Genomic DNA, 13,738 nt, shown 5'->3' on the forward strand with positions numbered 1-13,738 from the left:
GCACGATATATGAAAGACCTCTTCTCGCTTGCAACTCGTCCTTCTGATCGTCTCACTCACATCACCACCACCAACACGACCCATGGCTCAAGCATCACCTGCTCAAGTCCTTCCCCCAGGCGCGGGCTGGGCCGTCGTCGTCGCCCTCGCCGTTGGATTCTCCGGCCTCATGCTTGCCATCATCTTCGTGCAGCGCCGCTACAGTGGTCTCACCAACGACAATGAAGAGTTCTCCTCCGCATCACGCTCCGTCAAGCCTGGACTCGTAGCAGCCGGCATCGTGTCAGCATGGACGTGGAGTGCGACATTGCTGCAGAGCGCGGCAACGGGTTACAAGGTGAGCCCGTCCTCCAGATGCTGGCGAGCGCAGCGCCCTTACTGACACGCCACGAAACCGCAGTTCGGCATCGCTGGACCTCTCGCCTACGCAGCAGGCGCCACAGTTCAAGTTCTCCTCTTCGCCGTCATTGCATCGAACCTCAAGCTCAATGCCCCCTTCGTCAATACGTTCCTCCAAGTCGTCCGAGTGCGATGGGGCAAGCCGCTTCACATCCTCCTCACCACCTTCTCTCTGGCCACAAATGTCCTCGTCAGCTCCATGCTCATCCTTGGAGGCTCATCAACCGTCAATCAGCTCACGGGCATGCCAGTCCTCGCTGCCGTCTGGCTCACGCCCATCGGTATCGCAGGCTACGTTCTGATCGGCGGGCTGCGCTCCTCACTCATCGCCGACTACACACACACGGCCGTCCTCGTCGCTCTCATCCTCGCTTTTGCATTCACTGTATACGCCGCCTCGCCCAAGATCGGCTCTTTCTCCCGCATGGCTGAGCTCCTTGAGCTGGCACCTAAAGTAGATGGCAACGCCGCGGGCTCCTACCTGACCATGCGCTCCAAGCCAGGCCTGCTTTTCGGAATCATCAACGTGCTCGGCAACTTTGCAGCGGTCTTCGGCGACCAAAGCTACGCGCAGCGGGCCATTGCAGTGAAGGGTGACCAAGCAACGAAAGGCTTCATTCTCGGTGGACTGGCCTGGACAGCCATCCCGCTCGGCATTGCGACCAGTCTTGGACTCGCAGCGAGGGCTCTGACGGGCCAAGACCCGGAGATGGCGGTCCTGACGGCTGAACAGGTATCCCAAGGTCTGCCCGCACCGGCTGCGGCGGCCGCTCTTCTGGGCAAGTCCGGCGCCGTCATGATGCTAGTCTTGCTCTTCCTTGCAGTCACTTCTGCTTCAGCGGCCCAATTGGTGGCGGTGAGCAGCGTCCTCTCTTACGACGTCTACCAGCCCTACATCAACCCCGCCGCAACCTCCCGCCAGCTCTTCTTCGTTTCGCACGCGGGCATCGTGGCATGGGCTCTGGCCATGAGCGCCTTTGGTACCATCTTCAACTACGCGACCATCTCCATGGGATGGCTCTACGTGGCGATGGGCATCCTAGTTGGTCCCAGCGTCGTCTCCATCTTTTGCTGCACGACCTGGTCGAAAGCCAACCGCACCTCTTGCTTTGTTGCGCCGATCGTGGCCGAGATCGTCGCCATCGCCGTCTGGCTGGGCTCTGCCAAAGGCCTCGAAGGCGAAGTCACCATCACGAGCACGTCAGCCGATTACCCACTAGTCGCAGGCAACCTTGTCGCTGTCCTCCTTCCCGCTCTCATCATCGTGCCGTGGAGCCTTTGGAAGCCCGAGGCGTATGACTGGGAGGCCACGCGAAGCATCAATGCTCCGTGGAGGAATGAGGCAGCCCCTTCATCCTTGACCTCGTCGTCTGAAAAGATTGGGGACGGTGACAAGGACAAGATCAGCATGCCGCGGGGCGACGACACAGCGGTCGCTACCCTGGAATACGACCGCCTCGCTACTTTGCGTGCGGCCGGCCTCGACCCACAGGCGCTCGTTGCCTCCCGTCGCCTAGCTGTGCGCACTGCGCTCCTCCTTAGCTTCATTCTATTGATCCTCGTTCCTGCCATGGCGTGCATCCCGCGCACCTTTTCACACGCTGGATTTGCGGCGTGGGGCAGCATCATCATCGGCTGGCTCTTCGTCACAGCCTTCATTGTCGTCGTTTACCCTGTGTGGGAGAGTCGCGAGTCTCTGGGCGCGGTGATCAAGGGTGTTGTCAAGGACCTGACCGGGAATACCTAAGCGTGGCATCCAAATGTAAAGCATCGTCTCAGATCTCGTCGTCCTCTCATCTATTTGTGATCTCACGTTAGCCGAAGGCGATTGATTGGACCTGAGCGCGCAGGCACCAGCGTCTGAGCCCTCATGAACCAGCGCCAAAGCGGTCATTACCATACAGATACGATTGATTCGAAGCGGCACGGTACTCGATCTCCCATCCCATCGCAATGACTAGCAGCGATAACAAGGACAACAACAAGTTCACCACTCCGCCGGGCTGGACGCCCCACCCTACCCTTCCTAATGCCCTGCTTCGGCCCATCAGCAACAATGAGAGATTCTTCTTGACATCGGAACGAGTGACGGGCGCTAGGACCTCGTGAGTTCCTCCCAGCATGCTCATACGTAACAGCTCAGCAGAGTTCCCTCCGCACCTGTCGCTCCACTCTCTCAGAATCGGTGCGTCGCTGCTCCTCGACTTTGACAGTCCCGTCGAGGCCCAAGACCTCCTCCGTCGACTCAACAAGGCCTGGCTGTACACGCGCGCTCAGTGTCCTTCTTTGGGATTCAAGGTTGCCAATGCCAACAACGGGTCGACCGGCAGTGAGGACACTTGCATGGTCTACGAAGATTTGACCAGCACAAAGCAAGCCTTCGAATGGGCAGAGCAGACGGTGCACGTCAAGCACATCAACGACCCCAGCGGTACGCTCGACGTGCGCATCCTTGAGGGTCACCACGAAGATCCTATCGTAGCCAAGACGGTGGACCACCATATCGAATGCCTCATCGCAACTTCGCCTGCCCCTCGAGCCTGGCTAAGGCTATGGCTTGATCACAACATGATGGACGGCCCTTCGTCCCGTTGGCTGCTGGCGCACCTAGTCAAGTACCTCTCACTTTCGCCAGAGAGCCTCGAGATCGACTGGGCTAGCGAGTCGGAGCAGGCGCGTATACGCTCTCGTCTGCTTCCTGGGACCGCACTGCCCTTCCTCAAGCCCGAGTACCGCGATCAAAAGCTTGACGTCAAGGCCGATCCGCAGAAGCAGTTCGCGGCCGTCACGCGAGAGGTGAGCGGCAATGTCTCCTCAGGCTTCGCAGCTTTCACTGACTTCCTCCTGCTACCATCTTGCTAGGCCTTTTCTACCTTGAAGCCCTTCTCTGGCGGCTCTGAGGTCGAATTAAGCGCAGCGAAGACTTTCACTACTCGACTCAAATTGTCAAGCGACGAAACGCGCCAGGCTCGCAACTTCTGCCATCGGCATAACGTGACTGTCACGGCCTTGTTACTCTCGACGGCCGTCGTTCGCCAGACGATTCTCCGCTCAGAGAAGTGGCCTTTGCCCGCAGGAGACCGATTCATAGGCCTCTTCCCCGTAGACTCACGTCCTGCATGGGTCGAATCGGAGCGTGGCAACGTTGGCTTGTACACAGCCTACACGGCATGCGAGATCCGAACGGGAAGCCTCTTCCAGGACGTCAAAAATCCAAGCGCTGCGTCTCCGCAGCAGGTCAGAAACGCCATTCTCGAAGGGGCCCGTCATGCCTCAGAGCAGTATCAGTGGACTAGACGTGAGCCTCACCGAGCTCAGCTTTGCGCCCGGACAGAGCAGACCATCGCCGAGGTGCTTAGCGCAATGGCTGCCGGAACCTTGCAGTGAATACGCGCAAGACGGTGTGCCCCGACTGACGCTCTCAGCTGACCATGACCGAACCTGCTTCCTTCTCAGGGTCGACGCGCTCCCGTTTTGGCTCTTCTCTGATGGTCCCGTCGAATTGCCATCCCTCGGAGAGGAGAACCAGCCACAAGTCGGTGGTGGCTTGATCATGACGATTCGCGATTACGATTTGCTAAACAACGGCAAAGGCAGCGTGTGAGTGCGCTCGAGTGTGCTGAGTGTTCCTCGCCGTTCCTCCTCCGCCGGCCTCGCTCACACGCTGACATTCACATCCCTGACTTTCCCAGCTGGCTTCGCTCCTGGATGTGGGAGGGACAGACGGTCATGAGCTTGACGGAGGGCGACTCTGGGGCATCGCGAGCGGAGATTGACGAGATGCTGCGGGTGTGGAAGGAAGACATGATGAACGTCGTTGCGACTGCGACGGAGTAGCTGCGAGTAAGGCGCGTGGCGCGTGAAGGTTTTGTCATTCAAATCTAATAGTACAAGTTGAGAGTCAGTCTGCTGCATGCTATTCGCCCTCTATGATGAGATGCCAAGATCCTGCTCCAGCGCATCGAGCCCCTTGAGGGCGTCGGCGATCTTGTTCCTCATGACCTTGACGGCAGCCGGGAGCAAGCGCTGTGGTGTATACGGCCCCGTCGACTCGATGGAGAAGAGGAAATGATCGCGCACCCTGCCGAGCTTGACCTTGCCCTCAAATTCTTTGTGCCTCAAGACCTCCCTGCTGACGGTATCCTTCCTCGGATTCTTGACATATACCTCCTCTGCTCCGTCGCTTGTCCTCTTCCTCAATCCAATGACTCCCTCGGGGAAGCACTCGATGAACTTCCTGTGATGCTCCTTGGGGATTCCCTGCGGCGAGATGTCGATGTGCGGGAGGAGTCGATACGATGCTGCAGCCACAGGGCTGTACTTGGCGTGGTCCTTTCCTTGTCCCTTTTCGCAGTGCAGCTCCATGCGCAGCTCTTGGCCTGGGCGCAGCTTGGCTAGGAGGATGTCTGGATTCACAGGGCGAGGGTCGTCTGCGCCGAACATGGAGGCTTGATCGCCCTTGGGATCCCAAGTCATGGCACCAGAGAGGACTGCGGGCGAGGTGTGAGAGAAAGGAAGCATGTCAGCTTGAGGTTGCTTTGCACACATGCTGGCCTGGCTCGCGTGCAGGATCCTCACCATTCGAGTTGATGTACTTTTTTTCCTCGTCCTTCTCGTCTTTCTTTGCCCCCTGAACACGCGAACACTGGATATTGAGGGTAAAGACGAGGGTGTTGTCCTCGGTAGCCTCGTCTCCCGGGTTCTTGTATACGATGCGATCAGGGTCGATTTGAATAGGGACTAGGCCAAGGCGATGTGCGAGCACCTCGTCCTGGATGATCGAGGTATTGTTGAAGATGTAGACATGCTCGATGGCTACGGTAGGCACCTCTGCTATGAGGATGCGCCTGAGGGCATTGGCAATGGATGCATCGACGCCAATCAAGTCCAACTCGATTCGCTCCGAGGAAAGGCGAGTGGGCTGCACAGTCAGGTTGGCGCCGAAGTCTTGGATATCAAAGGGCGCATCCGGTGGAGCAGAGACGGCACCGACCCTCTCTGGGTGTACCTCTACCAGGCGAGACTTGGCCACGGATGGCATGGTAGCGGGCGATGGCGAGGTGATGGTGGCAGTAATGAGCCAAGTGCATTCATTCACAACGTCGACTTTGGCCCTTGGACTGAAATTCCAGTCCGCCCCCCGAACAGAGTCCCGTTCCGGCATGAAATGTGACCTCAGTCCGCCCACGCGCCTGCCTCGTCCGCCTGACGTCGTGTCCGCCTGTCGAGAGATTGACCTTTTGCAATTGGCACAGCCCGCCTTGACTCCGTCGTCTTCAACGATGTCGGTTACTCCGACTGGCCATTGATTACCTCGTGGTGTGTTGTAACATCGCCTTCTCTACGCTCTCACGAAGACTGGCTCAGCTCACATCGCCTGCCTGTGATCTTTAGGTGGTCAGTCACGCTAGCACGCACGCCCCTTGCCTCTTGAACCGCCGACTCCTGATCTCGCAGGTCGGAGTCTTAAACCCCAGGCAGGGCAGCCGCGAGAGGAATTGCTTGCAAGTCGACCGGCAGGCGAGCGCCCAATCCAATCTGCAATCGAATCGAATTGCCAGTCGGCCAGCCAGCCCGCCTCCCCCCGTCCCCTCGCTACCACCCACGACCTGGCCCCTTGGAACCTGCTCCTCATCGTCACCTTGGTCCCCTGCCAACGTTGCCAACGTTGCCCGCCATGAGCGGTCATCGCCCTGGCACATCGCGAAATCGACCTGCGACGAGTAGCAATCGACAACGACCGCCCACTGCCTCCCAGCGAGGTCAGACGAGGGGCACGACAGCGGGCGAGAGCGCAGATGCTAGATATGACGAGGAGGAAGACTTGCAGGAGCAGTGGGATGAAGAGAGTGATGAAGAAGACGTCTTTGCCTACCTGCCTCGTGAGTCTGTGCGGCAATGATGAGGCCCAACGACATGCTCACTCTCACGCCTCGCGCCTCGCGCCTCGCACCTCATGCCTCACTCAGCCTCCATCGGCCCTGCGCCTACCGTAGTCGTCTCGGAGGACCCTCAGCCTTTTGGCAACAATGCCGATGCTACTCAGCCTGGTCCAGGCGGCTCACAGTCCGGCGACTACTACCTCGATGAAGCAACGGGCACAGTCTACGATGGACAGGGTCGACCAGTCGATCCAGCTACGCTCCAACAGCGACCCACCAGCGTAGGCACAATGGAAGTCGTCCATTCTGCACCCAACACGGCCAACAATCAGCCCAACAATACCACAGCTCCCCATGCTGCCATGACATCTCGTGCAGACCCACGCCTCTCGTACGATCGCAAGTCGTCGGATACATCGAGCTACTCAGCGCCCTTGGCACACGCATCCAGCTACTCTGCCTACTCGCCTCACGATCCAAACGTGCGAATGCGCAACAACCGCCTCAGTATGGGAGCAGATGGTCCACTAAGCCCAGACAGCGAGCTCAAGTTCAACCTCGATGCAGACCCACTGACTCAGCATAAGCTCATGCGATACTCGTCGGACCTCGACTCTCACAGCATGGGAATGGGAATGGGACTCGCTCATGGCATAGACTACGAGACGGCAGAGGTGGGCCCACGAGGCATCAAGATGGTAGAATTGGAGATGGAGGGCGACGAGGATTCGCCCTACCCCGAGGTGCGCGCATCAGTGTCCAATGTAGACGATACCGACATGCCAGCCAATACGGTGCGAATGTGGATCATCGCTTTGCTACTCACCACTCTCGGTGGAGGTATCAACCAGATCCTCGTCCTCCGCTACCCAGCGCCAACCCTCACACCGCTCATCGTTCAAGTCGTTTCCTATCCTCTGGGTAAGCTCTTCGCAGCTATCCTCCCCTACCGCTCCTTTGATATGCCCCGCTGGCTCGGCGGTGGCTCTTGGTCCCTCAATCCGGGCATGTTCAACATCAAGGAGCACACGGCCATCGTCATCATGGCCAACGTAGGATTGGTACAGATGTACGCCCTAAATGCCGTCGTCGCCCTCGACTCGCCCTACTACTACGGCGCTGCCAAGCCCATCGGCTTCTCACTTCTCCTCACCATCTCATCGCAGCTCTTCGCCGTCGCCGTCGCTGGACTGACGCGCAAATTCCTCGTGCGTCCTGGATCCATGATCTGGCCTCAAGTTCTCGTCTTCTGTACCGTCTTCAACACGCTTCACGCAGAGGACGATGCGCAGGACGGCTCCGTCAGCCGCTTCAAGTACTTTGTTGGGCTGAGCCTCGCTGCCTTTGTCTGGTGGTTCTTACCTGGATGGCTTTTCACGGCTTTGTCGTCCTTTGGTTTCCTCTGCTGGATCTGGCCCAACTCTTACACCGTCAACACCCTCTTCGGTACGACGTCGGGTCTCGGAATGACTTTCCTCACCTTTGACTGGCAGCTCATCAGCTATCAGACCAGCCCGCTCGTCACGCCGTGGTGGGCGCAGTGCAACTTGTTCATTGGCTTTGTCTTGTTCCTCTGGATCGTTGCGCCGATCCTTTATTGGACAAACGTGAGTTGGCCGGAGAAGGACAGCACTCTGGGTGCAACTGATTGACCATCTCCCCGTGGCACGCGCACGCAGGTGTACAACTTCTCATACCTACCCTTCAACTCGAGCAGAGCCTTTGACCGCTTTGGTGAGCCATACAATGTCAAGAGCGTCTTCGATCCGGTGACGGGAGGCATCGACATGACTGCCTACGAGTCGTACTCGCGCCTCTACCTGGGAACCACGTACTACATCGTCTTTTGGACGGGCATGGCCACGATGACGTCGGTCCTCGTGCACACGACCCTCTATCATGGTAGCGCCATTCTTCGCGGCCTGCGAGGCGTGCAGACGGAAGAGGTGGGTGCGAGCGACGAGCACGGAGCAGTATCGTGATAGCTGATGTTTTCCCCTCATGCAGGACGACATTCACGCCAAGATGATGCGGCGCTATAATGAAGCCCCCTACTGGTGGTACGGCATCGTAGGCGTCCTGTCCATCGTCCTCGCCATCATCTGCGCCGAAGTCTACGACACAGGTCTCCCGGTCTGGGCCCTCCTCATTGCCCTCATCATTCCGATCGTCTATTACCTGCCCTCTGGCTTCATCTACGCCTTGACCGGCACGCAGATCGGTGTCAATCTAGTCTCCGAGCTCGTAGCAGGCTACGCACTACCAAGCAAGTCTCTGCCCAACATGATGGTCAAGCTCTACTCGCAAGTCGGCCTCACGCAGGGCTTCTTGTGCTCACAGAATCTCAAGCTCGGCCATTACATGAAGGTCAGCCCGCGGCTGACCTTTTGGGTCATGCTCATCGGTACGGTTTGGGCTTCGGTGGTGCAAGTCTTTGTCAACCTCTTCATGCGCACCCACGTTAACGAGATATGTGAGTCAGGTGCGGCATGGCCCAAACGTATCCATCGAGAAGAGAGGAATTGACGAGCTTCCTGTTTCAACCTCCCTCGCGCCAGGCTCGGCTGAAAATGCCCATCAATTCACCTGCCCTCAAGCAAGCGTCTACTACACGTCTTCAATCATCTGGGGCGTCATTGGTCCTCGTCGCATGTTCAACAGCGGCTACTACAGCAGCATCTACTGGGCCCTTCTCGTAGGCGCCTTGGTTCCCATCCCCATCTTCTTTGCCAGCCGCCGCTGGCCCAACAGCGTCCTCAAGGTCGTCAACGTCCCGCTCTTTTTCACCTCTACGAGCCTGATTCCACCGGCAGCGGGCATCGTCGTGTCCTCGTGGTTTGCCGTCGGCTTCGTCTTCCAATACGTGATCCGCAAGAAGGCCTTCCGCTGGTGGTCAAGGTACAACTTTATCACCAGCGCGGCCATGGATACGGGCACCATCCTGTCGAGCATCATAGTCTTCTTGGCACTGGTGCTGCCGCGCGATGGCCAGATTTTCCTGCACTGGTGGGGGAACGACATCACGGGTAGGACGCTAGATGCGACTGAGGGGGCGAGGTTGAACATGCCGCCCGAGAATGGGTTCGCGCCTGCGCCCAATGGCTTGTGAGCGTGCTTTTCTCAAAGTGGCCAGCTCGTGTCAATCCTCTTTTCTCTTGTTGTCGCGTCGTGTATTGTCTCTTGCTGAGCTGGTCACCCAATTTGATCGATTGCTGCAGTCGTGAACGCTGTGCGAGGGAGAAGTGAGGAAGTAGACGCAACAGCCACGTGGGCGGGGAAGGAGCGAACAGGAATCGGGACGGGCGCGGCGGGGCGAGCGAGCCAGTCGAATGCCGGGGCATCGGTCGACCTTCGCATTGATCATCACCACCATCGATCACCAGAATACGAGAGCGACGACGTTGACGCGCCGTCACCTAGTATCTCGCGCCCGCATCGCCCTCTTCGCCCTCGTCTCCCTCCTTTTCTGACGTTCCCCGCATAGATCGATCGCAGCCATGGCGACGCACCGAGAGGCCAATTTCCCCTCTACTCCGTACGTGGACCCCTCGCCTTCCCCCTCATCAATCCCCCACGTAGACGAGGTAGGCGCCACTTCTGCTCCCTTGAAGTCGGCCAGCTTTTTCCTCGGCTCATACTGTCAAAAGTACAACGAGGACTTTATGCTTTGCAAGAGCGAGAACAGGGACCCAGAGCATTGCCTCAAGGAAGGGAGGAGGGTGACGCGATGCGCTCAGGACCTGTAAGTTGGCGCGAGCTCGCCAGACTTATCATGAAAGACTGCCTCGACTGATAGCCTATCTTTTCCGCTCTTCCTTGCCAGCATCCGTAAACTCAACCAAAACTGCGCCAAGGAGTGGGAAGCCCATTGGCAATGCCTCGAGCGTCAGAATCACGAGCTTCACTTGTGCCGCAAGCCCGAGAGGACGTTCAACCAATGCGTCTTTGACAAGCTGCAGCTGAAGAAGGAGATTCCGGGGACACCAGAAGGCAAAGAGCAGATTCACGAAAAGAAGAATCCGATTTGGAAGGGGATGCAGCGTTGAGTGGGCCAAGGAGTGCAATTGGGCGGAGGTGACGAAGGAACAGTGGTAGATGAGGGGAGGAGGCAAGCTGGTAGCGATCTCTGCCTTCCCTGGCAAGGCCTTGTATCATGTGTACGGCCTCCCTCTGACGATATCAACAGCATACAACCAAGAGATGCTCTCTCACGTGGTGGTTGCTCCTCGTTTGATCCGCTTGATCTCCTTCCGTGTTCGAGTGGCCGCTGCCTTTTCTCCTTGGATCCCACCACACCTCTGGTGGAGGCAGGGACGTCTCTATAGTGCAAAGAAGGCTACCACCTGAGCCACCTCTCTTGTCCATGCTCCCTTTCTCGCCTCCCCCACCAATCGCCAAAAATGGTCGTATCTACTCACACGGCCATCCTGTCCCATCACGCGGTCAAGCGACGGGGACCATAACCCATCGTCAGGCGCACCTTCTCTATCTGCACTCGCTCCTCTACACCTTGCTGCAACGGCATCCTACGCTAGAGGGAAGCGAGGCAAAGCAGCGTAATGCTGATCGAGTGGGAAGGATCATCAGGGTGCTGTGGAGTGTGCAGGAGTGGAGGGATGGCGAGCTTTGGAGGTTGGGGATGGAGTGGTGTTCGCTAGATACAAGTCAAGATGAGACGAGGCACCTAGAAGCAACGTCAACGTCATCACAGAACGGTGACGGGTCAAAACGGAGGCAAAGATCAGACTCAGCAGCATCCACCTCATCCTCTTCTTCGTCATCATCCGCCGCTTCATCCGCTTCATCAGACGCATCCTCAACTTTTTCTGACATTCGTCAACGTCACACACAGCCTCGACGACAGACTCACACCGACCGCGAAAGCGCAGCGCAAAGTACGCAGCATCGCATCGCTTTTCTTCGTGCAGTCTCTATACGAAGACGAGGCTTGCGTCCCCTCTTGCTAGCACAGAGGGCTCAAGAAATGATGACTTTGGGCAAATGGAAGGAGATCCTCGACGAGATTGAGCTCGTGATCCAAGCGGAGCCCTACCGTAGTCAACCAGAGCTCAACCTCTATGCTGGGCTACTCGTCGTATTACTTTCATCGCACAACAACGGGGGACTGCGCGATGCACATGCCAACGGGGACGGCCTGCAAAGCGATGATGAAGAGGGCAGAGGAGGGAGTCTCGGCGAGGAATGAAATGAGGCAAATCTTGTATTCTTAGTGGAAGAAGGAAGAGATGGAGATCGCCACTTGGGGCGAGATGAGGAGATTGAAAGGAGATCTTAAATAGGCCCTGCTCTACTGTCGCCTCCCCAAAGACCACCGACTCACACGGTGCTCCCTCCGCTGGACCCCCCAGCGCTCTTCAAGCTCTTGTCGCTGCTCTTCTCACGCAGCCCAGCTTCGTCCACAGTGCTGGCCTCACACTCGACCTCACCATCGGCATGATGACCCTTACTCTTGCCCGCCAGCTTCCCCTCATCCTCCTCAGTTGCAAGGGGCGCTTCCTCGAATCGCGTACCCAATCGCTCAGGCCCAAAGGCCAGCAGGACCACGATGACAACCACAGCAATCGAGGACACGATAGCCATCACGGGTCCATAGGCCTCAACGTGGCGCCCCTCGGGTGTGATGGTGTGAAAGCGCTCAGCAAGGATGTTGACTACCTGCGTCGTGGGCGAGGACAGAGCTGCACCGACTTGGTAGCTGAGACCAACGACCAGAGCGCGCCAGGAAGGGTGGCAGATCTCGGAGAGGTAGATGGGAATGACGGCTGAGAGGGAAAGGGTGGAAGCACCTCAGATCAATATGAGTGCTTCTTGAAAAGCCTCAGCAAGCATGCCACTCACACCAGCTCTGAGCCCAAGCCTGAAGCCAGAAGGCGCCAGCGCCAAGGGCACCCTCCGACGTGGGAATCACAGCCGCAGGAAGCACGGCGGCTGCGATGATGAGGCAGACGATCATGGTGCGACGACGTCCAAGGGATTGGCTGGTAGGAACGACGCATTGGTCAGTTGCAACGGCCGCCAGCTGCAATGCAAAAAGCAATGATACCCACGAGAAGTATGCGATCGCAAGACTGCCAAAAGTGGCCCCAAGCTTGGCATAGATGGCATTGCGTGAGGCCTGCGAGTTATTGAAGCCCTTGGATGTGACGAGGAAGGTCTGAACGCGGTACAGGAGAAGGCTGTAGTCAGAGGAGCGGCGTCCGACTCATGATGCTATCCTCATTCCCACTCACCACATAAGAGTCCTGCAAGGCGTGCCCATGGACCAGAAGCCAAGCGACCAGCACCGAGATGTACAACATGACCGGCCAGTCGACGACCATCATCTTGCGAAAGTTGCTGAAGAATGCCTTGGTAGCGTGCCCTGCCTTGCGGGCTTCGAGGTAGCGTGGCGCCTCAGGAAGGATGGCACGGAAGCAGCCGACGGCGAAGGAGAGACTGTAACGATCAAGGTCAGAGAGTCAGTGCCGGCCGGTGACTTGAGTCACAGCAGATTGCTGCTCACCCGGCGCCGATGGCAAAGAGCGTGGGCCAATGTGCAGGGCCGATGGCGAGATTCGCGGCTGCGGCAACGATGTAGCTGATGGGGAAGGCCGATTGGAAGATGCCGGAGTAGACGCCGCGAGCCCGAACTGGGATTGACTCGAAGGCCCGTGAGGCTCCGCAGCCCTAGAAAGTGCGTCGCAAAGTCTTAGCATCTGGTCGTCATCGCGAAGAGGTGGAGATTCGGCCTACCCACAAAAATTCCGCCCATACCCACGCCTGCCGTAGCGGACACCATCGACGGGTCAGCGAATCATCTTGCCAGCCACGTCCTCCACCACTCACCAAAGAAGGCTCTAGTGGCAAGAAAAGCAGGGAAGGTTGAAGCGTAGATAGATGCAATCTGCATCAGAGCCAGAAACCACAGATTGGTCGTCAGGGCCGCACGGCGCCCAAAGGCATCGGCTACGATGCCCCAGATGGCGGCGCCCTGATGGGAGGCAGGCGAACTCGAGACTAGTCAGCTCCTTCGCCCAACTTGCTTCAACGATGCGCAGCCACTGCAATACTCGCGACCATGCGGAATAGCATCGTGAGGGTAATGGCGCTAGCCATGGTACCCTTGGAGCTGCGAAAGGCGGGCAAGGAGGGGCGGGACGGCGTCGTCAGTAATTTGCCGTCTTCACCCACGGGCCGAGGGCGACCTCAATCCGCCGGCCCGATGTTGGGATCCCCTTGCTCACACCCCGTAGTAGGCAGCCAGCTTGACGATCTGCAGAGCGAGCGCATGACTTTCCAGAGTCAATGCCGGACACCCAGCGATAGTGCGAGAGAGATGAGACGCGAGGGGGTTAGAAGGCAGGCACAGACTCAGTCGGGGCTCACTCCAACACTCACAAGTCGAAGGAGTCGACGAAGGCCGCAAGCCAAGCTGTAACAGCCACAGCGGTGCTGTG

General features: G+C 58.1%; 6 protein-coding genes across 6 annotated transcripts; 4 read left to right on the forward strand and 2 right to left on the reverse strand.

The window, feature by feature from the left end:
- BDZ90DRAFT_231685 (putative DUR3-urea permease) lies at positions 1-2,190 on the forward strand. Its single transcript, XM_025505953.1, has 2 exons — positions 1-337; positions 401-2,190. The coding sequence occupies exons 1-2, from the start codon at positions 83-85 to the stop codon at positions 2,144-2,146; spliced, it is 2,001 nt and encodes a 666-aa protein (XP_025362519.1). The 5' UTR covers positions 1-82; the 3' UTR covers positions 2,147-2,190.
- A 59-nt stretch (positions 2,191-2,249) lies between these two features.
- On the forward strand, positions 2,250-3,528 carry BDZ90DRAFT_156393 (hypothetical protein). The gene is made up of 2 exons (XM_025503573.1): positions 2,250-2,504; positions 2,580-3,528. Exons 1-2 carry the CDS (start codon positions 2,353-2,355, stop codon positions 3,259-3,261), a joined length of 834 nt encoding a protein of 277 aa, XP_025362520.1. The 5' UTR covers positions 2,250-2,352; the 3' UTR covers positions 3,262-3,528.
- Positions 3,529-4,215: 687 nt separating this feature from the next.
- On the reverse strand, positions 4,216-5,134 carry BDZ90DRAFT_231687 (hypothetical protein). The gene is made up of 2 exons (XM_025505954.1): positions 4,978-5,134; positions 4,216-4,889 (listed from the first exon to the last, which is right to left on the reverse strand). The coding sequence occupies exon 2, from the start codon at positions 4,873-4,875 to the stop codon at positions 4,327-4,329; it is 549 nt and encodes a 182-aa protein (XP_025362521.1). The 5' UTR covers positions 4,876-4,889; positions 4,978-5,134; the 3' UTR covers positions 4,216-4,326.
- Positions 5,135-5,654: 520 nt separating this feature from the next.
- BDZ90DRAFT_231688 (OPT-domain-containing protein) lies at positions 5,655-9,392 on the forward strand (the record flags this gene model as incomplete). The annotated part of the gene is made up of 6 exons (XM_025505955.1): positions 5,655-5,718; positions 5,794-6,281; positions 6,369-7,888; positions 7,961-8,227; positions 8,289-8,754; positions 8,840-9,392. The coding sequence occupies exons 2-6, from the start codon at positions 6,077-6,079 to the stop codon at positions 9,388-9,390; spliced, it is 3,009 nt and encodes a 1,002-aa protein (XP_025362522.1). The 5' UTR covers positions 5,655-5,718; positions 5,794-6,076.
- A 386-nt stretch (positions 9,393-9,778) lies between these two features.
- On the forward strand, positions 9,779-10,501 carry BDZ90DRAFT_239164 (putative NADH dehydrogenase 22K chain precursor; the record flags this gene model as incomplete). Its single annotated transcript, XM_025507354.1, has 2 exons — positions 9,779-10,023; positions 10,105-10,501. 2 exons carry the CDS (start codon positions 9,779-9,781, stop codon positions 10,325-10,327), a joined length of 468 nt encoding a protein of 155 aa, XP_025362523.1. The 3' UTR covers positions 10,328-10,501.
- Positions 10,502-11,759: 1,258 nt separating this feature from the next.
- BDZ90DRAFT_210280 (MFS general substrate transporter) lies at positions 11,760-13,581 on the reverse strand (the record flags this gene model as incomplete). Its single annotated transcript, XM_025504070.1, has 9 exons — positions 11,760-12,064; positions 12,141-12,280; positions 12,350-12,456; positions 12,533-12,737; positions 12,805-12,968; positions 13,039-13,061; positions 13,128-13,272; positions 13,359-13,410; positions 13,526-13,581. Coding segments are annotated over 9 exons (1,197 nt in total), but the record flags the coding sequence as incomplete, so codon positions are not given.
- Positions 13,582-13,738: the final 157 nt, after the last annotated feature.

The sequence above is a fragment of the Jaminaea rosea genome, assembly GCF_003144245.1.
Source record: "Jaminaea rosea strain MCA 5214 unplaced genomic scaffold BDZ90scaffold_5, whole genome shotgun sequence".
Lineage (NCBI taxonomy): Eukaryota > Fungi > Basidiomycota > Exobasidiomycetes > Microstromatales > Jaminaea > Jaminaea rosea.

What these genes read in the sequence shown, in the direction of transcription:
- BDZ90DRAFT_231685 (XM_025505953.1), top strand. Translation starts at nt 83, where the DNA reads ATGGCTCAAGCATCACCTGCTCAAGTCCTTCCCCCAGGCGCGGGCTGG. An exon ending in GCGCGGCAACGGGTTACAAG is followed by an intron (nt 338 to 400) that starts GTGAGCCCGTCC and finishes ACGAAACCGCAG; the next exon opens with TTCGGCATCGCTGGACCTCT.
- BDZ90DRAFT_156393 (XM_025503573.1), top strand. Translation starts at nt 2,353, where the DNA reads ATGACTAGCAGCGATAACAAGGACAACAACAAGTTCACCACTCCGCCG. An exon ending in GTGACGGGCGCTAGGACCTC is followed by an intron (nt 2,505 to 2,579) that starts GTGAGTTCCTCC and finishes CCACTCTCTCAG; the next exon opens with AATCGGTGCGTCGCTGCTCC.
- BDZ90DRAFT_231687 (XM_025505954.1), bottom strand. Translation starts at nt 4,875, where the DNA reads ATGACTTGGGATCCCAAGGGCGATCAAGCCTCCATGTTCGGCGCAGAC.